A 26,214-nucleotide genomic window follows, 5' to 3' on the forward strand; every position below is an offset into this window, starting at 1 on the left:
GCATGGAGTCCCAGACACGGGACTGCAGCTGTCCTGACATTGGCGGGAAGGTGACTTTCATCTACAAAACAGACAGTTTGGGTTAAAAATCTATTTAAATTTTGCATATTTTCTCTCTTGCTGCCTCCAGCACACGCGTCATTATTACTGTGCCTAGCGGTGCTCTTCACAGTGTCTGTATTTATATGATTAAACTATTTTAACAAACCATAAATTTCATATTGATTTCTGCCTACTCCACAGGTTAAATACTTGTTCTCAGACAAAACCGGAACTTTAACTTGCAATATAATGCACTTCAAGAAATGCAGCATTGGTGGCATCACCTATGGGTAGGTAAATCAACACACAGTTTAAATTAGATGTGGAAACACTGGCATGAGTGTATATAGAGTCTTCTGTATGTTACTGACGCTGGTTAACCATCTACTGCTGACTATGACCAACCTCTCCTCCTTCAAACCCTCAGCTCTTTCAGTCTCTGTGACTCTGTCCTCTAGTGGGTGATCTCCTAAATCTCTAGCCACCCCTTCTGTCTCTTCCTCTGATCCCACCTCCCCCTCCCTCTGCCTGTTGGTGTCCTCCTAGGCCCCCTTCTCTTCCCCTTTTACAACCCCTTGCTTGGAGATTTCATCAGCTCTTTTTTCCTTCATTACCAGCTGTACACTAATCATATCCTAAGTGATTCTTCTGTCTCTATCTTTCTGCAATCTGCTGTTGGATGTCTCACTGCTTTTTCAAACTCTATATAATATGTCCAAAACCAAACTCTTTGTATCCCCCTCATTCTTGACCCTGTAACCCCCTTCTCTCTGGCCTTCCTCTAACCCGCTTCTGCCCAATTCATTGTATACTTTATGCTGATGCCTGCTTCATTTACCTCTCCTGCCTATCGATGTTGGGTTCACTGGCTCCTCATCCACCACAGAATACAGTTCTAGCTTATGCACCAGGATTACCCCAAGAATGGCAAGTGTGTATACTTAGACCCAACATAGTGTAGATAAAAGCATATCTATAGCATAGGGATACAGTAAAGATATAGGGAGGAGGCTTAATTGTTTTAGTACTAAATGCAAAATCCACACTACCCTATTTGTACACAATGTAATGATTAAAGTGTATATACACAAGAGACCATAGTAAACAATGTAGCCTACAATCAGTGCTTCACAATATATGATCTATAACGAGGTCTCTTGATATTATGGAAAATTCTTCTCCTCAAATCAATAAAGATCAAATTTGCAATTAAATTACATATATAAAGTCGTAGAAGATTCACTTCCATTTAGTTGGTTTCAAAAAGATCTTTTTTGAAACCTACTAATATGAGTGGAATTCTCTACCAATACATCCCCTTATCTATAACCATATTACACTGTTTTTTCTCCTATATTGAGACAGATTGACTATCACCAGCAGAAGATCTCTGCGATGTAATGAAGAAATTATCCATATAGTAGTATTGGACTGATACACTTGTGACTTTTTTAAATGTAATTTATTTGAAAATGTCTAATTCTCATCACTGAATTGATGCCTTGCTTTAGGGAAGGTCTCTTGTCTGTAGATCTAGTTGCATAACTCGTGTATGCTTGGGACTGATAATTGCCATTTACAAGAGTGAATAGTGTTATGAATAAATGTAAAAGCTGCCTTTACAAAAATATAATTAAATACAGACATCTGATGTTTACCCTGTTAAAAATAAATTCTGGTTGCAGTCCAAAAGGAAATATGTAATGCGAACAGACAGTCGCCATTCCATATAAAATTACAGCCACACTTATTAATTAAGGACTATTGGTGGGAATGGTGAAGACGCAATCAGTCAATGAGAAGCAGCTAGCTAGCAACTGTCATTCTCACCATTGTCATTGTATCTCACCTCATGACGCCTCAAGCACCCGATATGCAGCTCCTGATAGGTGTATATAGGTATGTAGCACTACCTCAGTGATTCTGAAACGAATGTATCTTGCGCCTTTCTTTCGGGATGATTTTGAAGGGAGCCTAGGAGGAAATTTATCAAAGCTTGGATAGAGATAAAGTGGATGGAGATGGAAAGTACCAACCATTCAGCTCCTAACTGTTATTTTTCAAACACGACCTGTTAAGCGACAGGACCTGATTGGTTGGTACTTTATCTCTCCACACTTTTATCTCTTTCCAAGCTTTGATAAATCTCCCCCCAAGTGTCCTAACATTCCCTTATTAAACAATACCATATATGAGTTACCATAAAGACAGCGGGTTATCATGGTAAATAACCATATTTACCTAGTTATTTTTTGAAAGAGTGGAGTAGTTACTTTGGTTAGCATTTAAAAAAAAAACCTTTTGCCAGGTAATACATTGCATAGATTTCCTGTGTATTTAACGTGTACCCATTGGAGGCAGCCATTTTGTGTGTTATGTTACATTTTTATTAAAATTGACTTGGAACTAGTTAGCTGGGTGGCATAACACTTAAATAATTATTGATTTAAGAACATTATCCCCCTTTTATGTATATAAATACTAGAAATGTTCTTTGAAACGGTACTATGGCATTATTTTAAAATATGAACCAGGCATGTTTCCATATATTTCACTTTATTTCTTATTTCCACATAACTGGAAGACATTTTCCAGAATTTGAGAGAGAGCGCTCTTCTGAAGATTTCAGGTAAATATATCTCATGGGTTATTCTGTAGTAATTTCAAGACCATAACTCCCATCAAATACAACACAACCAATCGCAATGATTTCCTGTCAGAAATGGAAGGTTCTGGAACTTGTGTGTATCTGACATACTGTACGAGGGAATTCCATGTCTCTCCTTTCAGAGCCTTGGAGGCAATTACTGTACACTCATTTGTTGTAAGCCATTTGCATGAGTCATAACTTTCTAATTCCTGACTGAAATCCCGAGTGGTAGACATCCTTGTTTCTTCCATTTCCAACTAGCCACTTTGCTAAATACTTAAAGCCCTGGCTATTTGATATGTTTGTATAACAAAACTGCTTTAATCTTCTTATTTATTATTCACACACAATTATTTTATTCCTTAATCCAATGCCAGACGAGGCCTAGCGGGTGTAACAGAGGGAAGTCTTGTAGGCCCGCTGGCAGAGGACACATAGAACACGCTCTCCCTCTTTCAGATCAGTCTGTTTATTTTACATACAAGCACATGCATTGAAAAGAACTAGGCCGAATGTAAACAGACTGCGTTAAAAAAAAAAAAAAAAAGCCATTGAGTTAAAATATTTTTTTTTTTCGCTTTTTTGTTTGGTATATGAGGAAAATGTGGATGTTCTGACTGAAATATGTTAGTATTAATCTGTTACGCCAATAAAAAAAAAAAAGTGATTATAATAAAGGTTTCCATCGACCTTTACCTCAGTCTTACAGTAATGTGATAGTGAGGCCTGTAGGTCCCGATCATTAATGCGGAGCACAGATTCTTTCCTGGCATGTCTTCCTCATACTGAACATTGGCTATACTGTCATTAGTGGTCAGCTGGCCCATATTTAGCAAAAACCTGGCTGGAAATATTCCATTCAGCTTCGTCCAAAGGCTCTTCATTCAAAGCTGAAAGGTTTATACTGTGTAGTATTTTTTTTTTTTTTTAAGCCTCAATCCACATATTCGACTATGCAGAGCAATGTAACGTCGAAGTTTGCTTTCCTCTCTCGCCTCGTCGTCATATATTTACATTTTTCTCTATGTATATATGACCACATACCTTTGTATGTATAAAAGGGGAAGTAATCTTGAGAGACTCAAATGACATCAGTAATTATGTGTTTTTTTCTTTTATCTATCTAAGGAGTTGTAATTAGTTTAAGTCAAATTCCTATCCAACTGTTTAATACTTTGGCCGAATGTTCAAGCATTTATTGTCTGTGTGACCCATTAAGAGCTGTCTAACGCAGCGCAGACTCACTTGTAATCCACTTTTGAATCCTGTAGCTTAAAACTTGCACATAAAAGTGAATTTAAAGATTTCCTTTTGTTGTGGGACTGAAATGACCGTGCTTTGCTTTTTTTTCCCTCTCTCTTTTTTTTATTTTTTAATTTAAATATAGAAAATTACATGCCCCTTAACAATATGGAGGGATTTCTAGAAGAATGCAGTAAGATACAATAAGGAGAAAATTAGAACTCGAGCCAGTATTGTACCTGGAGTGCGAACAGTGTGCCCGTTATTTCCCTGTGTAGATTGTGCTTGTGCTGTAGATTCTATCTATCAATGTTTTATATTTGAAATTACAGTTATAGTTTTTGTTGCTGTTGTACATTGCTGGAAAGATCGACTGAATTCTGTCTTTGGAAAATCCATTGGAAGTTTGAGAGTCTAGTAAAAGAGAGGGGCATACATAAAGTAATATATAATAGGCTATATAGGGTAATGAAACCGTTTTAAGGGCACAATTTACATTTTATAAATACAACAGTTTTTCTCTAAATCCACAGCTGCCTCCCAACCTGCTGGTATAAGCACTGGAAGGGAATTTGCCCTTACATAGTAATTGGGTACCCCAAATTTTAAAATTTTCAGGGTAGTGAAATAGCATTGTCCATGTTAACAATATCTAGATAAAATAAACCTGCTGAATGGATTTGCATTTGGAATTGATATTCAGTGTAGAAAAGAGATAGATTACTGGAATTGGAAAGAGATACATCAGAGGCTTCAAGTACAGTATTCTGCATAGAAGAGGCAATTTAGTACATTGTCAAAACCACATTGCCATGTAGAATTGGCAGGGCTGCCAGCAGACTGACAGGACCCTGGCAATATGTGGCCCACCGGGGGCCCTCAATAGAAGCTTCACACTAGAGGGGCTTGGTCACGTTGTACTGTGTGTGTTGTTAAATATCCTCTGCATTCCCAGGTTCCCAAAGAGAACCGAGCCCAGGTACTTTGGAGGTGCCTAATACATGGAATGAGTGCTGTAATGTTAATGTTAATGTGGTTGTCTTGCACCCGTACATGGTGCCCAATCACTGACATGATGGAAAAGCAGTCAGCAGCCTCTTACATGTGAAGCTTCTGGCTACTACTGCTCCTTGGAAGTGTTACAGTGGGAGTTTGGCGCTTGGCTATGATGTCACAGCCGAGCGCCTCGCTTCCAGTGTGAGGAGTTGATGATCCAACACCCGCCAGCTGTGGTAAGAACAGCGAAAATGACTGTATTTGAAGGTCAAGTTTAAATTCGCTGTTCGTATGGAAAGGCATTAAAATAGTTTACAGTGTAGCATTTTTTTTTTTATTATTGCTGTTCTTGAATTACATTTTTGGATAAAGGGGAAGTATCCCAAAAAATGTAAACGTTTTGTACAGTCATTCAATATTTTGATTTGTTTAATCTGCAACAATATAACCATGGTTGCATTGAGCAATGTAACCTAAACACGATGACCACTCAGTCGCTCACCCAAAACTACCAGCACTGACAGATGGCTGAATAACAGATATGATCTGAAAGTGCTGTAGCAAAGTGGTTCCCAAACTCTGTCCCTAACAGTTCAAGTTAGCTATTTGTGCTGAAACATGGATATCCATAAAACCTGGACAGTTAAGCTGGCCACACACTAGACCAACTTACATTCAACCATCCAACTAGTTGATTGGTTGGAATTAAAATCTGGTAGGGTATGAAAGCAAATGACAATCAGCAATTTGCTCCCAAATGCCAGAAAATGGATAAAAACTTTTGTTTGAACAAATTGTTTAGATCAAACATTTAACAAATTTGTCTGACGTCCATTTTCATCAGTTTTCTGGCATTTAGGAGCAAATTGCTGATCATCATTTACTCCCATACGTTACCAGATTTTCATTCCAGCCAATCAACTAGTTGGATGGTTGTATGAAAGTTGGTCTAGGGTGTGGCCAGCTTTAGGGTGCCTTGAGGACCGCTTTTGGGAACTACTGCTTTAACACATTTACAATTTTTCTTGTGATACTTTCCCTTTAATACATATTTAATACTGTAGCAAATCAATAAGTCTTATTGTCTTCTTCAGCCAGTTGCCCACTACAAGTGAGTCATGTGACTTTGATGACCCTAAGCTGTTTCAGAACATCGAAGGTGAAAGTGTAAGTATTACAGGGTGTAACTCATGTATTGTTTCATTTTTCAGTGTCAGAATAAACAAAACCAGTGTAACAGGTCAAATAAGTTGTTTCAAAGTATCAATAGTGATGATCACTTTAGGGGAGATTTATCAAACCTTTATAAGAGATAAGGCGGAGAAGTTACCCATAGCAACCAGATTGTAGCTAGCATTTCATATGTACTAGGTAAATGATAGATAGAAGGTGATTTGTTGCTATGGGTATCATCTCCACCTGTCCTCTTTAGAAGGTTTGATACTTTCCCCTCTGTTCTGTCAACACTGGTGTCAATATGTACCCAGGCGGCACTTATGAATACAGTATTTGCTAGCCTATGTTTTACCAATAAATGTTATACAAAGTTATTAAAACCCAATAGCAGATATCTGACTATTGGGTATTCATGCATTAATCAACAGTACCTGGTCTTGTCTTGAATTTGTAATGCTCATTGGTGTTTTAATCACCAGTATCTGATTTCCATCCTAGAGCTATAGATGTTTATCAGTGTCTTTCCTAGATGGTCATTGTTGTATTTATTACCATATTTAGTCTACGGTCTAGAACACTACCAAATGGTTATGCATGCATTAATCAGTAGCACCTGGTTCCTTGTCTAGAACCCTCAATGGCTATTGATGGAACAGTATTTTTGGAATACATTATGTCACGATCAGGGCTGACAGGCTGCCGAGTTCGCGGTCCTTACAGCTCTCTGGCACGGCATCTCCGGCGGGGGTGCAGGGTCCTGGAGAGCAGCGCTGGGTACTGTGAGCCTCCGCAGACTAAGGGCTTCCATCTGGAGGCAGGTGAGAGGGGATGAGACTGACAGTGCTTCCGCACGGTGACCACTGTGTGCGGCCATCTTGGATTTGGGTCACATGTTGATTTGGGCCAATCGGGTAACAGCCTGGGCTAGGGAGGCTAGCAGCTAATCCTGCACTACCTGAGGGTACTAAAGGGCTGTCAAGAAGCTCCTTAGTTGCCAGTGCAACATCTATCACAGCGTATGCTGTGAGCTAGTTCTCTGTGCTCCCTTGCTCCTTAAAGTGCCATCGCTCCAGTGTGTTAGTGCAGTTTCACCTTTCAGCCTTTGTGCGGTTCTGCTCCTGTTACTACCTGTCTCCTGACACGTCTACCCGCTATTTGCCCAGCCTACCCCGGTTCTCTGAGTACCGCCAGCGTCTCCCAGCTTTGTCTCACCCCTTCGTGTGTACCATTCCTTCATGAGTCATACCCCCCTAAGACCGGCTGCTTTCAAGTACCAGCAAACGAACCCTCTCGCCATCTGACTCCACTCCGGGTCCAGGCGCACGCCAAACCGTGACACATTATTACCTTAATAAGTAGCTGTAGATGTGTGTTTACATTTTGAGTGCTGTAAGACATTAAAGGCATGCAGTGGCGTAACTAGGGTATTTGGGGCCCAGGGCAAAATGAAAAATGGAGCCCCTCTATGTGCGTGCGCCTAAGGCTCGCACAGAAAAAATGGGTGTGGTCATATGTCACGGGGGCGTGGCCACTGAAAAATGGGTCGTGTCAACATGACACACCCCTTTCTCATCACTCTGGGAACATTCCTTTCCATTACATTTGCACCTTAATGCCCCCAGTAGTAGTGCCCCTTATGCAATGTCCTCAGTAGCAGTGCTCCATGTAGTAGTGCCCTTTATACAGTGCCCCCGGCAGTGCACGCGTATACTGTGCCCCCTGTAGTGGTCGCCCCTATGCAGGGCCTCTTATACAATGCCCCCAGCCAATTGTGGTCCCCCCTATGCAGGGCCCCTGGCTAGTAATGGTCCCCCCGATGCAGTGTCCCTTATACTGTGCCTCCGGCCAGTAGTGGTCCCCCTTATACAGTGCCCCCAGCCAGTAGTGGTGCCCCCATGCAGTGCCCCCGGGCAGTAGTGGTTCCCCTCCATGCAGTCGTGTCCCCGGCCAGTAGTGGTTCCTCCTATGTAGTAACAGACAGACAAAAAACACTCACTAACTTACTTAAATCCCTGCTCCTGCCGCGCCCGTGTCTGCTCCTCCGTCCTCCTGTTCGGTCCCGCTCGGTACTATGAGAGAGACGTCATGACGTCTCTCCCATCACCCACTGCAGGAGCCGGAAGGCGGAGCTCATGAGTCTGACTCTCATTGGCTACTGAAACACACACATTTCCGCCAGCTCCGTCGGCGATGTGTGTGTAACTGTGTAGTGTGGACCGCACTCACTGTGGTCTGCACTACACCGAGTGACTAGGGCGGGCCTGTACCTGCCCTAGTTAGGCCACTGAAGGCATGTACTTTTCTTGGGGAGGATTATGAGAAGGGATGTGTGTGTAGGATTAGTACAGTTGATTAATGGTATGTGTTGATAGACGTATGACAGATGTTCTGTATTTTGGAATAAGACAATTTATTTTAAGGGAACCAAAGGTGTTGTCAGGCTACGATATAAACAGCCCAAATATCTAGTTCCACTTCTAAGTCAAACTGTTTGTATTATGCATAGTACAAATGTTTTCTTAGCATAAATAATAATTGTACAGTACAAGGATGTTTAGGAGATGAGTTTGAAAAATATATATATTATAGTGTGTCACCTACACAGTGACAGCAGCCATTTTGAATTTTTCATGAGAATGCAATGTGCCTTAGTGATGTCTTTAGTTCCTAGTGAATTGATTGGCTGAAAAATGAAGCAGTGATTACCTTCACTTTGGAAACCATCATGTCCCAGTATAAATGCCTCTTAGTGGTCACATTTGATATGGGAAGTTTAAAACCGAAATAAGAGCAAGTAGAGGTAGTATTAGAGATAAGGCAGTCACATGAAAGTAATTTGAATGGCGTTTCTAATTACTAGTGTGATTCACAACACAAGTAGCTTATATTCATAATACTGCACTGGCCACTGATTAATTGCAGACTGTACAATAGTGGCTCTGTATGCTCAGCAGGAATATTATTTGAAATATAACCAGTAACAATTGTACCCTGGATATCTGGCATTTATCAACCATTTCTATAAATGATACTGATGGGTCCATAACCCGCCATATGTCTCAGCAATGATATTTTTATATGGTACAATCAAATTCTTTATTGCACATTAGTGTATTACATAGTTCTCCCATTGACATAGAAGTCTGTGTCCACTATGAACAATGTGTTCACACAACCTGGTTAAGTGCAGATATCTCGGAGGAACGAAGATTAAATGTTATGTGAGGCTCGATAATAGCTTGTGACTGGTCAGGGACAGCAAGGTGATTTATGATGGAGCTAATCAAATGGCTACTGTTATCTGAGTAGCACTTACACTGTTTAAATGACATTTTAGGCATTTGTTTCTGTGATGAAGCTGACAAGATATAGACGGTTGCACTTGATATGTACACGCTGGAGGTGAGGCTGCCTGACATCTCGCTGCGGCTCTGAGAGGTGTCTGGTGTCTGTGAAACACATTTGTTAGAAATGTGATCCTGTTCAGTGGGACTGTCACAGCGTGTGTCATGTAAGACTGTGCGTTTATATGTACATTTGCTAATTTCTTTAGATTTGTAAGATGTAGCCTTATGATGTAGAAATGTAACCCTTTGTAGCATGATGCAGTTCCAGTGTAAAAGTTGACATTTGTCATACTAATGAGGTCTAATCGTATTGTATTCACATGTGCGAGTATTCATTGTCTATGTATATTGCATAATATCAAGGGTGGGGGGGGGAGGGCAAATCCAGCCCCCTTCAACAAGCCCAGGTAATTAGTACCCCCCTCCTTTTGCCCCTGTATATGTATTACATTTGTTTAGTAGGAATCTTATATATAAAATTCATTGGTCTGTTTGTTTGTTTGTCCGGTTATGCATTTGGACACTCCTGCACTGATTGGGGTGAAACCCGCGCACGGTGGTCCAGTTGCATCCTGGACATGTTTTAGGGGGGAACTTTGACCCGGGGAGCCTGTTCTGGGTCTTCTACTGAATGGATTTGGATGAAAACATCACAGAGGGGTGGCAATTAGTCCGTAATGCCCAATGGAGTGGTTGGGGTCCTGGTCATACCTCACGGTGCACGGGCATAAATTTGACCCAGGGAGCCTGCCTGGGCCTTCCACTGGATGGATTTGGACAACCTCACATAATGAAACTTAATAACTTGAAGATTTAAACCAGGTCAACGCCGGGTACTCCAGCTAGTAGATTTCAAATAATTGTGTAAGGTTTTACTGAAAGTTTAAAAAATGAGGGGGCCTATCTGTTCACCTTTTTTTTTTTTCTCCCCATATATTAATGCGGAGACAGCCTCTACTGCATGATTATTCCGCATTTCAGTACAGTAATGGAAATGACTCACTCATTTGAGTGCATCGCTGCTCGGAGTTCTACAGAATTAGGATTCAGAGTACTTCTCATTTACCGCCCCCCTGGAGATGGAAAGATATTTCTACAAGAATTTACAGATATTGTTGCTGGACTAGTTCTGGAGCATCAACGATGGCTGATCCTTGGGGATTTCAATGCATGGGTTGATGATGAGCTCTCATACCTTGGCCAAGATCTCCTGTGCACAATGAATGCTCTGGGCCTCACACAAGTCATTCCTTCGGCTACTCATATAAGTGGTCACACTCTTGATCTTGTCTTCCAGATTGGATTAGATGTCTCTAACCTAAATATAAACCCAGTCACATGGTCAGACCACCACTCAATTCGCTTCTCAGTTGCAACCCCTCAAAATAGAACTTTACCCATGGAGTTGACAAGGTATCGTCCAAGGAGGGGCATGACTCCCCAGGCTCTTGCAGCAAACCTGGATCTTTCTGCGGTAATGGGGGCCTGTGAAGATCCTTGTTCCCTTGTCCATTACTATAACAGGGATGTGACAGCTGCAATGGATATTATTGCCCCTGTGCGTATACGACCCCTCATGCCACACCGTCAAGCCCCTTAGTTTGACAATAGTGTTAGTGAACTCAAGAAAAGGGGGCGTAGACTTGAAAGACGATGGAGGAAGGCGAACCTGGTAGAGGATAAGTTAACACTAATCAAACATATATGAGAATATCAATCAACAATCACCCGTAAGAAAACAGAGTTCCTTTCAAATGAGATCAAGGCAGCAAACAATAGGCCGGCTCAGCTTTTCCGTACAGTGGAGATGCTTTGCAAACCAGCTTGCCTGCAGCATGATGAAACCCTCTCCCAGTCAAGATGCAATGAGTTTGCAAAATTCTTTGCAGATAAAGTATCCTCCATTCGGGCTGGAATCCCCACAGTGCCATCAAAGGAGTGCCAAACTACCAAGCCTGCCAAGGTAAGCTACCTGTCTCCCTGGAACAGCTTTGACATAATGGATTTAAAAGACATTGCTAAAATTATCAGAATGTTGCGACCCACCACCTGTGATCTGGACCCTGCCTCAACCAAGCTTCTCATAGGGTGTATAGACATTATTGGCCCTGTAATTGCAAAAATAGTTCAATGCTCTTTGCAAACAGCCATTTTTCCAGAACCACTAAAGGAAACAATTGTTAGACCGCTTCTTAAAAAACCTAATTTAGACCCCGATTGCATGACCAACTATAGACCGGTATCAAACCTTCCTTTTCTAGGAAAGGTCATTGAGAAAGTGGTGGCAATGCAACTGGAAACCAACCTGTCTTACCCATGATGTTTAGCCGGCTCCTGAGGGCGCGAGCAGAAATGTGTGAGAAGCCCCCTGGTTAGGGCGGGCTAACCGCTTTTAGCGCAACATAAACCCGGTCTCATAGGGGGAGTAGAGGGCAATAATTAATGAGCGCCCAGAACAATTTAATTGCAACACTAGGCGGGCGCTCATTAATGATCATGCCGTAAAAAACAATTGAATCGCCCCCATGGTTCAATATGTACTAAGCTCTGTTTGAGTTTTTAGTTACAATGGTCCTCTCAGAATCCTGTGTGTATATTGGGTATATTTACTAAAGTGCAGGTTTTTAGAAATGGAGATGTTGCCCATAGCAACTGCATAATGGTGAGTTTTGTTCTGATCTAAATGAAATAGATACACACATGACCATTTGAGTGAGTACAAATTAACACACTTTATTTACAAGTAACAAACAAACAATTAATATACAAAGTATACAGTATACTCAACATTCGTCTATGTATGCAGGTGACACCGGTGATTCATTATGTTCAACATAAGATGTAGTTCATGTTCATCTTCTCTAGGGAGCCCTCGTTTTATCAACGCCCAGGTATTTCAATATACATTGCAGGCACTCTACTGCAGTCTCAAGTCAATGCACGAGCCGAAGAGCCTTTGTCTAGGTCTTGATTTATATACCACAGTCTGGGTGTTGGCTTTCCGGATATTAATCCCATATTTGTTACATACTGGGTATCAAGCACTGATTGGTACAGCATAGCATGGACCATTCTTATCTCTTGCACATGCTCTATAAGCATTAAGTTATTCTCAGACACAGAAATACAGTTATGACGTGTCCTAAAATGTCTGGAGTTACACTCTGTTTCAAAGCCCCTTTGTGTAGAATATGGACATCACTATCAGTAACTCTTCTCTACACAGCTTACAGTGGTCATTCTATTGGAATGTGGCTCGCTGTCTACAACTGGAGTGACAGGAGAGGCTGCTGTTGTGACACATGGGGGGGCTGCATGTATTATGTTAATGTTTTTTATTTTATCATTTGTGGATGTGACTTTTTCAGTGTATTTTATATGCATTTGGCTTGTTTCAGTGTACTTTATGTGGATTTGTTTTTTTTATATTGTTCTGGCTTTTTTTTTTCCCTTTAATAGTTACCTCTACGGTGATTGTGTGCATGCACTTTTACATGCTCCAACAAAACTCATATCAGAGGCGTGGCCTAGCTGGCACAAGTCCACACCCCTTTTTGCATGTGCGCCTTAGGTGCACGCATAACCTCGGCTCTTTGACATACCTACAGATATTTTAGGGCTCTTTGATTCTGATTGGTTGGCCACCCCTGTTCTAGAAGGTGCTTGATAAATGTTAAGTAGAATCTGATTGGCTGCTATAGCCAACATCTCTAAAAGCCCGCACTTAGTCAGGGGCATAACTACTGTAGGTATTTGAAGGCCCCATAGCAAAAACTTGTAAGGTCCCCTATGTACCACCCAATGGTGAAAAATATATATAACACATGTAACTTTGACAAGGAAGATGGGGCCCCCCCTCATCTCGGGGCTCCAAAGTAGCGGCACCCCTTGCACCTATGGTAGTTACGCCCATGACTTTAGTAAATATACCCCCTAGTCTCATTACATATTCTGCCAGCAGAGAATAAACAGCCTGCGGATGTGGCAATGCTGGTGGAGGTTTGTGGGTGGCTGAATATCTTCTGATTGGCAAAGTCCTGAGCATGTGACCCTCCCTAGTTTCTACTAGTTGGGTATAAACATGAGTGAGGACTGAAGATTTGAATACAATGAAGGCTATGGGCCTGATGCTAGGTAAGGGTTATGTAAGTTTACGTAAAATAAAATATGCAAATTAGTTCTGCACATGCCCAAAAAACAGACGGCATGCTTTTACACCTATTCAGACTCCAGGAAAGTTTATTATAAGAAGATTTCACATTCACTTCTATCATCCATCCGGGACTGATCCATTATCAGAAAAGTGTTCACTCTAAGGACTGAATAATTATTTATTGTGTGTACATATTAACAACGAATGTGTTTTACAATAAGATTGATCTTAAAAATAATAATCTAAAGCGCCCTCTCTTTTTCCATTTTTCCATTATTTTTTACACCCGTCTAATATGGGGTTGATTGAGAGGTGCAGCGTGTTTGTAAAATATCTGTTCTATTTGGTAATACTGTTTTATTAGCGTAAACTAAGGGCATTCTTTGTATTACATATTCAGATTTGTTCGAATTTGGCACCTGCTTGTGAGTTAAGAGGCAGGACAAGGGAGCTGTCTTGTGTAGCCTGAGTACAGTAAGGGCATGTGGACGCCTGATGCCAGGTGCAGATGGGATGATGAGGGTTTCCAGTACTAGCTGGCTAATTGTAGATCCACCGCTGAAGATCATAGATGCTGTGTTGCTTGTTCAATGTACAAGAGCAGGAGAGTTATATTTGCTGTATTCAAAAAGTTTTTTTTTAAAATACGTATTCAAAAATAATAATAGAAATTGTTAAAAACAATTGTGTGTAAGTGTACGTGATGTATACGTGATGTTAACCTGGTGCATAAACCACCAGCGCAGACCTGCACCATCTTGTGATTTTTGCAACTTTTGCGCGCAATTGTTTTTTGTTTTTTTAGCGAACACAGTTTACGTTTGTAAATTTGGATACAAATGTGTCCACATCAGACCCAATATTTCAAGAAAGATATACATGACCGCACTGTGTTTCTCTGTTACCTTTTCTCCAGTGGCCTTTATGTTCTAGGTCAGTGGTTCTCTCCTCCAACCCTCTTGTACCCCCAACAAGCCTCATGTACCCCCAATAAGTCAAGCTCCGTGGAGACAGATGGGGAGACAGATGGGGCAATTACTGACCCAGCAAAATAGATTAACTCACCTGTGCATGATTACAGACATCCACAAAACATGGCCTGTTTGAGGGCACTTGAGGACTGGCGTTGATAGCCCCTGGCCTAGATGAAATGCTAAGATAACTAACAGTGGGGCAGATTCTGTGTTGCTGCAAGTGCAGCTCAAACATTGGATTTTGCCCCTATTCAGAGCTGACTGCATCGGTGCCACCCATCTGCTTGTGAAAGTAGCCATCCTCACACTCAGCGTGCAGCTGCAGCCCTATCCTCAATGCAAGATATCCATCTGGAATCAAAAGTCCACAATTCCATCTACACACTATACAACTTCAGGAAACTTATCCTACGTGCGAGTGCCCCATTGCCGCACAGCTGCATCCATTTAGCCTCTGAATCGCCTGTTATTGCACATAGTTACATATGCTCTGCTCCGATGTATGCGCAGTCCGTATATCTGTACACTTGCCTCCAATTCTGACCCCTCCCCTAGGTCATTTTTTTTTGCTGCCCCCAGATCAGTGTTGCCCCAGTGTTATGTGGGTAATGCAGTAGTGTTTCTACATGAGATCAGATTCAATTTACAAATGAGTGCTGAGGCCCATCCTTTTTTCTACATAAGACACTTAACCTTACCGTATTCTTATTTCAGCCTACAGCATTGGTGATCAAGGAGTTCCTGACGTTACTTGCTGTGTGTCACACGGTTGTTCCTGAGAAGGATGGAGACACAATAATCTACCAAGCCTCTTCACCAGGTCACTCCTCACATTTATGGTATACAGTATAAGGGGAAGACTATACAGGCAACTTTGTGTTTGCCTAGAAATCTCATAGAACCATATTCATCTTTGTTCTCATTTTGTTACATTGAATTGAAAACACAGGAAACTTTGTTGGACGCAGTTGCTAGATATAGCCAAGGGCAACCTTGTTGCAAGTACCAGAGTTGATGTGCAAACTCCATTAGGAAGGAGGAAAACACTAAGGGCGGCCTATTAGACCTGAAAAGAATTTGGGCGCAAATGGATCCCCCAGGGAGATATCCAATTAGCCCTGCGACGCCGCCACTTATCGTGGGTTATTTTTTTGGGGGGGAACCTCAAATCCCTGATAAGTGCCGTTTTCGCCGCCACCGTGATCGCGAAAACGCATAGACCCGTGAAGTTATCGCGGATTCTATGTGTTTTTTGCAGGAAAATGGTACATTTTTCGAGCCAGAAAAATGGAGGCTAATTGGATAGCCTGGAAAAAAAAAACAAACAGGGAAAATCGCCCCAATTTTTTGGGGGGATAATAGGGTAGCGCCCTAAATTGTGTAATGACAAGTTGTGTGTTGATTAAATCCAAGATGTCACCTACGTTGCTCCAACCAAAGGCAAATCTACTGTGTTCTACTACAGTAATACAAGGAATGTAAGAATCTTGTGTTACATCATCAACTGAATTTCTATGAATATAGGGCCTGATTCAGAGCTGGACGCTCTTTGAGAGCGCTCGCTCTGAATCAGGGCATCCCTGTTTTTTTTGTTAAAGACGGCCTCTTGGCCGCTCGCTAAGCTGTGGGTGACCACCCACAGCTTTAGCGAGCGGCCAGGTGATGGTCACGACCATCGCGACCATCGGGGCTTGCGACGAGACCCTTGTGGTAGGGTCTCGTTCACGCAAGCCCCAGTGAGCTTTCGGTTCTAATAGAGCCGGAAGCTCACCACTGACATCACTAGTGATGTCAGTGGGGCCGCCCCCAAATGGCAGGCGTTCCTTCGGGAACGCCTCCATTTGGCCAGCCACCCCCCTGCCCGCCTCCAAAACGGGGCAAGCTGTCAATCACAATCGACGGCTTTCCCGTTTTGGTGCGAGACCCGTAGCGACGGAGCGCCCGTCGCTGGCCGGGTCTCGCGCATGCGCACGCCGACTCCGGCTTGCGCAGTGGGGGACAATCGACCCGCTTGCGAGTGCTGTGTGGGTCTGAATCAGGCCCATAATCCTCGTATTTGTGCACATTTCTTAATAGAAATTATAACTTGATGTTGGTGTTCTTTGCATATTTTGTTTATTACTGGGAATAACACATTTTGGGAGTGGGAGAACAAATCTTGAGCACTAGTGCCAATGAACAGATGGCGAGTCGCCAGGACACAATCCAGCTACGCACAGTCACTTAAGCACCTTGTACATTGTTTACATATATATAAAGTGTGTGAATAATATGATGGTGTGTATATACTATATATATTGCAGATGAAAGTGCGCTAGTGAAAGGGGCAAGGAAACTGGGCTACAGATTTACTGGCCGGACGCCACACTCAGTCATTATTGATGCAGTAAGTACAGCTCTGCAAAATCTTTTTTTATTATTATATTATCATAATTTGTTATTCTATTATTATTATGGAATTAAAATTAAAAATTATATTTTCTGTTGTAGAAGAGTGGGCATTGTCTTGCCATTCATTTAATGTCTCATCAGTTCTACCAACCCAAGATGTTTCTAAGACACCGCATTTTTGAAGTCACTGACTTGAATCAATAAAGTGCCTGACTAGCAGTAATATACGGTACAGCACACTTTTTTTTCACTTCCTTAATAAGGATGAAACCCTGTGCTGAGCTGAGAGGCTGGTAGCAGTGACGAATACCATATAATTAAGAGATTGCGGCTTGTAAATGCCTTTGCCCGGTCCAAATCCTCCCTCCTCCATAATCCTTTAAATATAAAAAAATTAATTTCCAGAACCCAGCAAAAATGCTAATCCAATGCCAAATAACCTACCAGTATGTTTTTGGAGTGTGGGAGGAAACCAGAGCAACCAGAAGAAATCCACACAAACATGCAAACTGCATAGTGCCTCGGTCAGGAGTTAAATTCATGACCTCAGAGATGGGAGGTAGCAATGCTAACCATTATGCTTTCCATGCTGCCTATCATCGCCGGTCTTCAAAACATCTTTGTTTAAAATGCTTTAACTACGCACATCACCTATTTAGATTATATATCTTTCTACAAGATGTGATAGTCAGTGCAATTTAGATTTCTGCTTGGCTATTCATATAGCAGTAGTGAGCACCTAACAGCATTGATTCTTATTATTAGAAACGTGACAAGTCCAGTGTACAAATCCAGAAGGTGGCGCTGTCACCAAACGTAACAATATTTTCTCTCTGCCTAGATGGGGACAGAACAGAGCTTTGAGCTTCTCAATGTGCTGGAATTCTCAAGGTAACTGTATCCACCACTTATCAGTAATTTAATTGTGGATCTCCTTCATGCTGTGTATTTATCTTTTTATTCAGGCTATCTGTTAGTTCAATCAATATTCCCTCCCGTGATGTATATTATTAAATCATTATTTGATCATTGAGAAAGGAACAGTGTATTGGTTCACATTACCCCTTTTGCCACAAGGAAAATATTTCCAGCTAATGTAAGGAATCACGGAGTATCTTTTACACATCTAATGTTCAAGTATAATAAACCCAAAGAAGGAAAGTAATGAACGGATTATCATTGAGTCCTTAGGTAATTCATTTTTTGTATTTTTTATTTTTATTTTCCATCCTGATGTATCGGTGACATAAGAAGCGTGATCTCCTCCCGTGGCTGGGTTTCCCTTTTTCATGGATCATATATTTGAAAGAGAATAAAACCAGTGAGAATAATACTGTAGCTTAGAACGTGGTTTTTCAAACTCCGAGATGATCACGACGCTGATGTTTACGCAGTTGGGCGATTACCGGTGATCTGCACTTGCCTCTGGGTCGCACAGCATAATGCGTGAAGTTTCATTACCGAAGGCGGTCGCTGAGAGGATTTGGCTGTAGCGTGATTGACAGTCAGGTAGCGTTTGTGGGATGTAACGGGGGAATGTAGACGAGAACGCAGACATGGACAGACTGTTTTGGGGGCGCGTCGCAGACTGCGATCCCATATGTAGTTGCAAATGCTCCGGTGTCTCGGGTCCCGCGGCCATTCTCGGTAGCCATAGGGTTAGAAAAAAAGAAAAAATGTACCCCCAGCACACTGCAAAAGACCAGCAACGAGGCTTGAAAACTACATGATGATAGAAATCCAGAGATCTTTGTTGCACATGTTTAAAAACCGGGCCGCGTCAAGGCGTCCCTAACACTGCATTATAATAGCACCCATATTGGGTCATATGATTGCACACTCTTATGCCACATGATAATCGCATATATATTAATACTGTATATCTATGTTGAGAGCTCACTGGAGGTACCCCAGAATCTTCCAGATAGCACAACAGGAACCAGCACACCCTCCCAATGCTGGTCCCATCCATGCCTCTCAGAACAGTAATACACCACTCTTTCATATTAGCCATAGGGTTACTCAGAACTTACATAACTGACTGGTCTATGACTTGCTGCGTCTTTGTACGCAATCGCTTGCAATTGTGAAGCTGCAGGTGGGGGTCTCAATACCGGCAGCTGTGACATTTGCTTGTTTCCGCACAGCCGCTGCGTACAAATTCACAGCAGCGGTGGCATTAGCGTATATCTCTGAATCAGGTCCTCAGTCCTAAAGGCACCATAACAGTCCAGGTTTTAAGGATATCCATGCTTGTGTACAGATGGTATAATCAAGCTGATTTTGGTATTGTCACCCATGCTTAAGCATGGATATCCTTAAGGCAACTTAACACTCCAGGTTTTAAAGACCATGTTTGGGAACCACTGGATTATAATATTGTCAAGTGTACAAGTATTACATCAAAAGTCCACGACCACATGTTACCTAAATGTAAAGGGGAACTCCGCCTTCAGAGGATTGCATTAGCCAGACAGATTTGCTTATATTCGATGCTCTTGTACATAACAAGTTTGCTATGGAATAATATTGTATGCAATGCAGTGACCCGAGCACGTGTTGTTTATGTACTGTATTCAGCAAAAGCAAATAAAACCAGCTGCAGAATACAATTCTGTAAATGTGGAGTTCCCCTTGGTATTTTATATCCAGAGCAGTTAAAACAGTGTAAAGGACCTGATTCTGAGTCTATGGGCGGTCACCCGTCTGTGAGTTTATGCAAATACCGCTACAAACTCCTCCCCTTGTGTACATCCGTGCTGCTGAATGTGTAAGGACAGACGCCCACTTTTAGCGACAGTGCACGCTGTAATACAGATTGGTGCCTCTTTATACGCCACCATCCATCTCCCCATCAAACCTTGCTCCGGCCCTATAACAGGTGCAGTTTCTCCATCTGACCAAAGCCTCCTATGCCTGCGTCTGTGCCGCTTGCATTAAAACATCCATGGCACTCCCATAACAGGAACGCCCATCACTTTACCGACACCTGTCTGATGCCGTTGGAATTGATCGCAACAGCACCTATGTGCGTATGTTCTGTGTATCGCATGCACCACCATGCCGGTTTACAGAAATGTTTGTTTCTACTTCAGGGTCCATAGGGTATCCACAGGATACCTTGGGTATAGGTGTGACGTCAGTCGCAGGGCACCAAAGAGTTAAGCTTTCAGCCTCCCAGGATGCACTAGGTCCCCCTCCTATACCCCGCCCCCGGGCCAAGGCACCTCAGTTTAGTTTGGTGCCCGGCCGGAGTCGGGTGCACCTGTTGGAGTGGGGGCTAGAAGAGCCCCTGAAGCTTTTTCTTCATGCAGCTGTGGCTGCACATCTGGATGAACAGCATGGACAGTCAGTCCTGACGTCCATGCTGTCTTCCCTACACCCCGCCGGTACCAGAACGCCGGTACTGATCCGGGGATGCTGGTGGGCGTCTGGGGTCACAGCTAGCGGTGACCCCAGATGTTCCGGACCATGGCCGGATTCAAGGGGGACAGAGGTAAGCAGCGGGGTTCCGCGGTGGGTCCCCGCTGATCACATGGTCCTAAGTCCCCAGGCAGGGGGCTCCCTGGGGACTGGCTGCAGCGTGGAGCCAGGCGACCAACCTGCGCTTCCACTACCCCCTGGGACAGCGGACCGCAGCAGAGCGGTAGCGCTGCGGCGTCCCAGGGGTTAAATGCATGCCAGGGGAGCGTGCCTTCCCTGTCTCACAGCCGGCGCCTCCCCCGCTGCACACAGCCCTCTCTGCACTGTGCTGACTGGTCCTGTGTCAGCGCTCCTCCCCCAGGCCAGCTTCTCTCTGCTCCTCGGCGGCCATCTTCTCTGCAACGCATGGTGAACGCTGCTGGAAGTCTGGAAGGAAGCATCGTGGTCTGGGTCCCCCCGCATACCTCTCCTCCGCTGTGGCTCAGGTCTGTGTATGCAGCGCTGTGTCCTACCAGGCCCTGTGTCTGTGTAGTTGAGTGATCAGCGCTGTTAGTGCAGGAATTGTTATTTCTCTGCATTGTATGTGACTGTGCTAGCGCTGCCTGTAACTTTTCTTCTCTAAACTGTCAGCTTTATTACTATCCCTGTTCTTTCTGCTAAAGCCCTTGCGGTGCGGTGCTGCAGGGTGGTCTCTCGCCTATTTAATACTTAATTGGTGAGAGAGGTCACATACGTGGTGCCATCATGTCTGAAAGTGATTTTCCCCTCCGGCTACAGTGTACCACGTGCAAAGTACCGTTAGCGGAGGGGGAGGGTAGCGCGGAGGGCCTTTGCCGGCAGTGTTTGTCCATGGCGCGGCCTATTACGGTTACAGCACCGGTACAGGAGCCGCCCTGGGCTTGTTTCGCTCAGGCGTTAACAGCTTTAGTGGGCCAGTTAGCTCCGCAGCCCGCGTTTACTCCGATGGGTTTGTCCCAGCAGTCTGTGGTGTCGTCACCCATGCAGGGGTTCCCACGACAATTGGTGGTACCCCACAGTCTCCCTATTTCCCCGCTCCCGGGTTCTCAGGAGCCAGCGTGGGTTAACTCCCTGACGAGTTCTGTACAGCACTTGTCGGATGTGTTGCAAGGGGAGTCTGTGATGCGGCCTCATAAAAGGCCGGTGGCGTCTCTGTCCGCTCCTTATGAGGATGACGAAGGGACGTCTGATGATGGGGAGATTCTGGATCCTTACGATCAGGAACCTTTCCATACTAAGGACGCTGATGCTAAGTCCAAAGTATATATTCCTGGACTTATTCGGGCGGTCCGCACAGCCTTGGTGATTGAGGACGAAGTTCCCCCAGCGGCTAAATCTAAGTATGCCTTTTTCAAAGATGTGAAGGGCGATGCCACAGTCTTTCCTCTTTCGGGTCAGTTGGTGGACCATTTAGAGGAGGCGTGGAAACAACCTGGCAAAAGATACCAGCCGCAGAGACGCCTGGCGGTGGCTTATCCGTTCGCGGATAATTATTTTGCTAAGTGTGAATCCCCTCCACAGGTGGATTCTCACGTGACCCGTCTTGTCCGTAGTGCCACATTGCCGATGCCATCCATGTCCTCCCTTAAGGATGCTACGGACCGCAAGGTAGAAATCTGCCTGAAGTCTGCTTATTCCCTTGCAGGGGGGGCAGCACGGCCGGCTATGGCCATTTGCTGGGTTGCCAGAGCGATGGAGCGCTGGGCGGATTCATTAGAGGCTTCTTTTGAATCCGACTGTCCGGCCGAACAGGCGGAGTTGATTGGCAATCTCCGTGATTCGGCCACCTACATCAACGAGGCGGCTCTAGACATTAGTACTCTGGTGTCTAGAATTTCTTCAGCAGCGGTAGCTGCTCGTCGCACCTTGTGGCTGCGATCCTGGAAGGCGGACGCAGATCCAAGAAAGGTCTGGAAGCGTTGCCGTTTACCGGAGAAGTTCTCTTCGGTCCGGATCTGGATAAGATTGTGGCCACGCTGGCGGCAGCCAAATCTGCTTGTCTCCCGTCGGCCGCTGCTCCTTCTGGTTCTGGACCATCGTCCTTTCGGTCATCTAGGGCCCAGGGCAGGCCCAAACCACAGTCGTTTCCTCGACAGGCTGGCCCTAAGAAATCGGTCAAGCCCCGGAAACAGGCATGGAGTACCAGACGTCCGGCCCCCAAGCCAGATGACAAGCCTGCGGCCTGACGGTCCGGGTCTCCCCTTGGGGGATCCCAGGGTGGGAGGCCGCCTGCTGCAGTTCTCCCGGTGTTGGTCGTTCACTACGACAGACACTTGGGTTCTGGAGGTGGTCTCTCACGGGTACGCCCTCTCCTTCCGGCACAGACCCCCGGCTCGATTCTTCACCACGGGTCTACCATCAGACCGGAACAAGGCTACGGAGCTGCGGAAGGTATTGCACACTATGCTCCAGGCTGGAGTTATAGTGCCTGTTCCATTCTCCCAGAGGGGCCAGGGTTTCTATTCAAATCTATTTTTGGTACAGAAACCCAATGGGTCATATCGTCCGATTCTCAACCTCAAAGCACTCAACAAGTCTTTGCGGGTCCCGAAGTTTCGGATGGAGACCCTACGGTCCATCATTCTGGCGCTGGAACCTGGGGACTACATGGTGTCATTGAACTTACAGGACGCTATGGCGGTCATGGCGGCTTCTCTGCGGCTGCAAGGAGTCCGCATGTTGCCGTACTTGGACGACCTGTTATTGGTGGCAGGATCTCCAGAGCTCCTGTTACACCACTTGGACCTGACCATTGCACTGCTGCAATGGCACGGCTGGCTAATCAACTGGCAGAAGTCCACTCTAATCCCGTCTCGGAGGATTCTGCATCTTGGAGCCTTATTGGACTCGGGACAGCAAAGGATCTTCGTGACGGAGGACAAGATCTCTGCTTTACAGTCAAGGGTGCGCAGTTGTCTGCACAGCCGCCGGGTGTCCTTACACTCGGCGATGAGGTTACTGGGCTCCATGGTGTCGGTGTTCGACATGGTGGAATACGCCCAGTTTCACTCCAGACCTCTGCAGCACCTGATCCTGTCCAAGTGGAACGGGCTGCCTCAGTCTCTGAAGTTCCAGACGATTGTGCTCACCCCGGAGGTTCGCCTGTCCCTTGCGTGGTGGTTAAAGACGACCCACCTCAACAAGGGACGTCCGTTCTGGGTTCCAAATTGGGTCCTGTTGACAACGGACGCCAGTCTTCGGGGCTGGGGAGCAGTTTCGGGTCCACACTTGTTCCAGGGCAGGTGGACACCGACAGAAGCGGAGCTTCCAATAAATATCTTGGAACTCCGTGCGGTCTTCAATGCTCTCCTGCAGGCACAGCGGTTTCTCCAGGGTCACCCGGTGCAGGTCCAGTCGGACAATGCTACCACCGTGGCCTACATAAACAGGCAAGGAGGAACTCGCAGTCGGGCGGCTCTCGTAGAGGTCTCTCGGATCCTGGTTTGGGCGGAGCGCAATCTTCCGGCCATATCAGCGGTCTTCATCCCGGGAGTGCTAAATTGGGAGGCAGACTTTCTAAGTCGCCAGGACGTTCATCCAGGGGAATGGTCCCTGCACCCGGACGTTTTTCAACTACTGGTGGACAGGTGGGGTCTTCCAGAAATCGACCTCATGGCGTCCCGGCACAACAACAAGTTGCCGGTGTACGGGTCTCGCACAAGAGACGAAGGGGCGTCTCTGGTGGATGCTCTGTCCGTCCGGTGGACGTTCAGGTTCGCATACCTGTTCCCTCCGGTCTCCCTTCTTCCACGGGTAATCCGGAAATTCAAACAGGAAGGAGGGACGCTCCTGTTGATAGCTCCCGCGTGGCCCAGACGGCACTGGTTCTCAGACCTTCAGGGTCTGTGCGTGGACAGTCCTCTGCGGTTGCCGCTACGACCGGACCTTCTGTCTCAGGGTCCTTGTCTTCACCCGGACCTGACTCGGCTGTCTTTGGCGGCGTGGCTGTTGAGACGGCCATGCTGAGGTCCTGGGGGTTTTCCAGCTCTGTGGTGCGTACCATGTTACGAGCTCGGAAACCGTCTTCCGCGAGGATATACCATCGCGTGTGGCATATGTTCTTCCAGTGGTGTCGACCGAGAGGTTATGCACCGCGGGAGTTTCGTCTGTCTCGGATTCTCGCCTTCCTGCAAGCGGGACTAGATCATGGGCTTCGCCTTGCTTCTTTGAAGGTACAGGTTTCGGCCCTATCTGTCTGGTTTCACCGTAGGATTGCTACAATCCCGGATGTGCGCACCTTTATGCAAGGTGTTCTCCGTATTCAGCCGCCCTTTGTTCCACCTGTGGCGCCTTGGGATTTGGCTGTGGTCCTGAGGGCTCTCCAAGGACCGCCGTTTGAACCACTGGGCTCAGTGGATATTAAATGGCTAACAGCTAAGACTGTTTTCCTTCTGGCCGTTGCTTCAGCCAGACGTGTTTCTGAGTTAGGGGCTCTTTCTTGTAGACCCCCTTTCTTGGTTTTTCATGGGAACAGGGCAGTGCTCCGCACTCGGCCCAAGTTTCTTCCCAAAGTTGTTTCCCAGTTTCATGTTAATGAGGAAATAGTTGTTCCGGCCTTTAACTCACCGGGTCTTTCCGTGGGTGAGGCCTCTTTGGATGTTGTGCGGGCCTTAAGGACTTATGTTGACCGCACTTCTTTGTTTAGGAAGTCGGACGCTTTGTTGTCCTCTATGGCTTCTGTAAAAAGGGTTGGCCTGCTTCAAAGCAAACTTTGGCAGCCTGGATCCGTATGGCTATTTCTGAAGCTTATCTTCATGAAGGCCTACCGGTCCCTCCTTCTCTGAAGGCTCATTCCACTAGGTCTGTGGGTCCTTCGTGGGCAGCTCGACGTGGTGCCTCGGCAGTTCAGATCTGCAAGGCTGCTACGTGGTCTTCTGTCCATACCTTCGTGAGGTATTACAGGTTTGACACCTTCGCCTCTCAGGATGCTTCCTTCGGGCGGCGGATTCTCCTTTCTGCACAGGAGCGTCCCCACCCTTAAAGGATACTGCTTTGGGACATCCCCAAGGTATCCTGTGGATACCCTATGGACCCTGAAGTAGAAAATATGAGATATGGTAAGAACTTACCCTTGTTATCTCTATTTCTACGAAGTCCATAGGGTTCCACAGGACTCCCGCCCTGTCGCACCTGTGCTGCAGATGGGCTTTGCTCTGGTCACCGGTTTTCCGTCTCCCTCTGGTGAGAATGTGATTCTTGTATGTGTCCAGATCTTTGTTCTCTCTCTTCCTTCTCCTCCTCCGGCCTATGGCTTGGTAACTAACTGAGGTGCCTTGGCCCGGGGGCGGGGTATAGGAGGGGGACCTAGTGCATCCTGGGAGGCTGAAAGCTTAACTCTTTGGTGCCCTGCGACTGACGTCACACCTATACCCAAGGTATCCTGTGGAACCCTATGGACTTCGTAGAAATAGAGATAACAAGGGTAAGTTCTTACCATATCTCATATTGTATGAGCAGTTGCAAATAACCGCTCAACTATGTAAATATCAGCATTGCATGCCACTCAGAATCAGACACAAAGTATAAGTATGTAGTGTTCACTCTAGCTCCGGCGGCAGGCAGGGCAACGGAGCTAGAGAGGGTACTTCCGCGCATGCCAAAGGCGCACCCAGAAAAGGGGCGTGGTCGTTGAAAAGGGGCGCAACTATAAGACGCGTCACCTTTTCGTTACTCGTGGGGGTGTGCCCGGCACTTACGGACACGCCGTGCAGCCCCCAAACGGTGCTGACAGGTAGAATAGATGCCGGGTGCATGCGCCCAGCGTCTATTCACCACCGGTGACCGGGTCACCGCACATTTCCC

The 26,214-nt window shown here is 45.3% G+C and overlaps 1 protein-coding gene across 2 annotated transcripts in view; it reads left to right on the top strand.

The window, feature by feature from the left end:
* Positions 1-26,214, top strand: part of ATP8A2 (ATPase phospholipid transporting 8A2) — a 758,530-nt gene that overhangs the window by 169,523 nt on the left and 562,793 nt on the right. For both annotated transcript variants that reach the window (XM_088460283.1, XM_088460284.1), the window contains 6 exons: positions 244-332; positions 2,627-2,671; positions 6,025-6,097; positions 15,295-15,400; positions 16,884-16,966; positions 17,813-17,862. In XM_088460283.1, the coding sequence (XP_088316409.1) occupies positions 244-332; positions 2,627-2,671; positions 6,025-6,097; positions 15,295-15,400; positions 16,884-16,966; positions 17,813-17,862 (446 nt within the window). The remainder of the gene's footprint in view (positions 1-243; positions 333-2,626; positions 2,672-6,024; positions 6,098-15,294; positions 15,401-16,883; positions 16,967-17,812; positions 17,863-26,214) is intronic.

This window comes from Taudactylus pleione, unplaced genomic scaffold (genome assembly GCF_031769625.1).
Source record: "Taudactylus pleione unplaced genomic scaffold, aTauple2 ptg000043l, whole genome shotgun sequence".
Classification (NCBI taxonomy): Eukaryota; Metazoa; Chordata; class Amphibia; order Anura; family Myobatrachidae; genus Taudactylus; species Taudactylus pleione.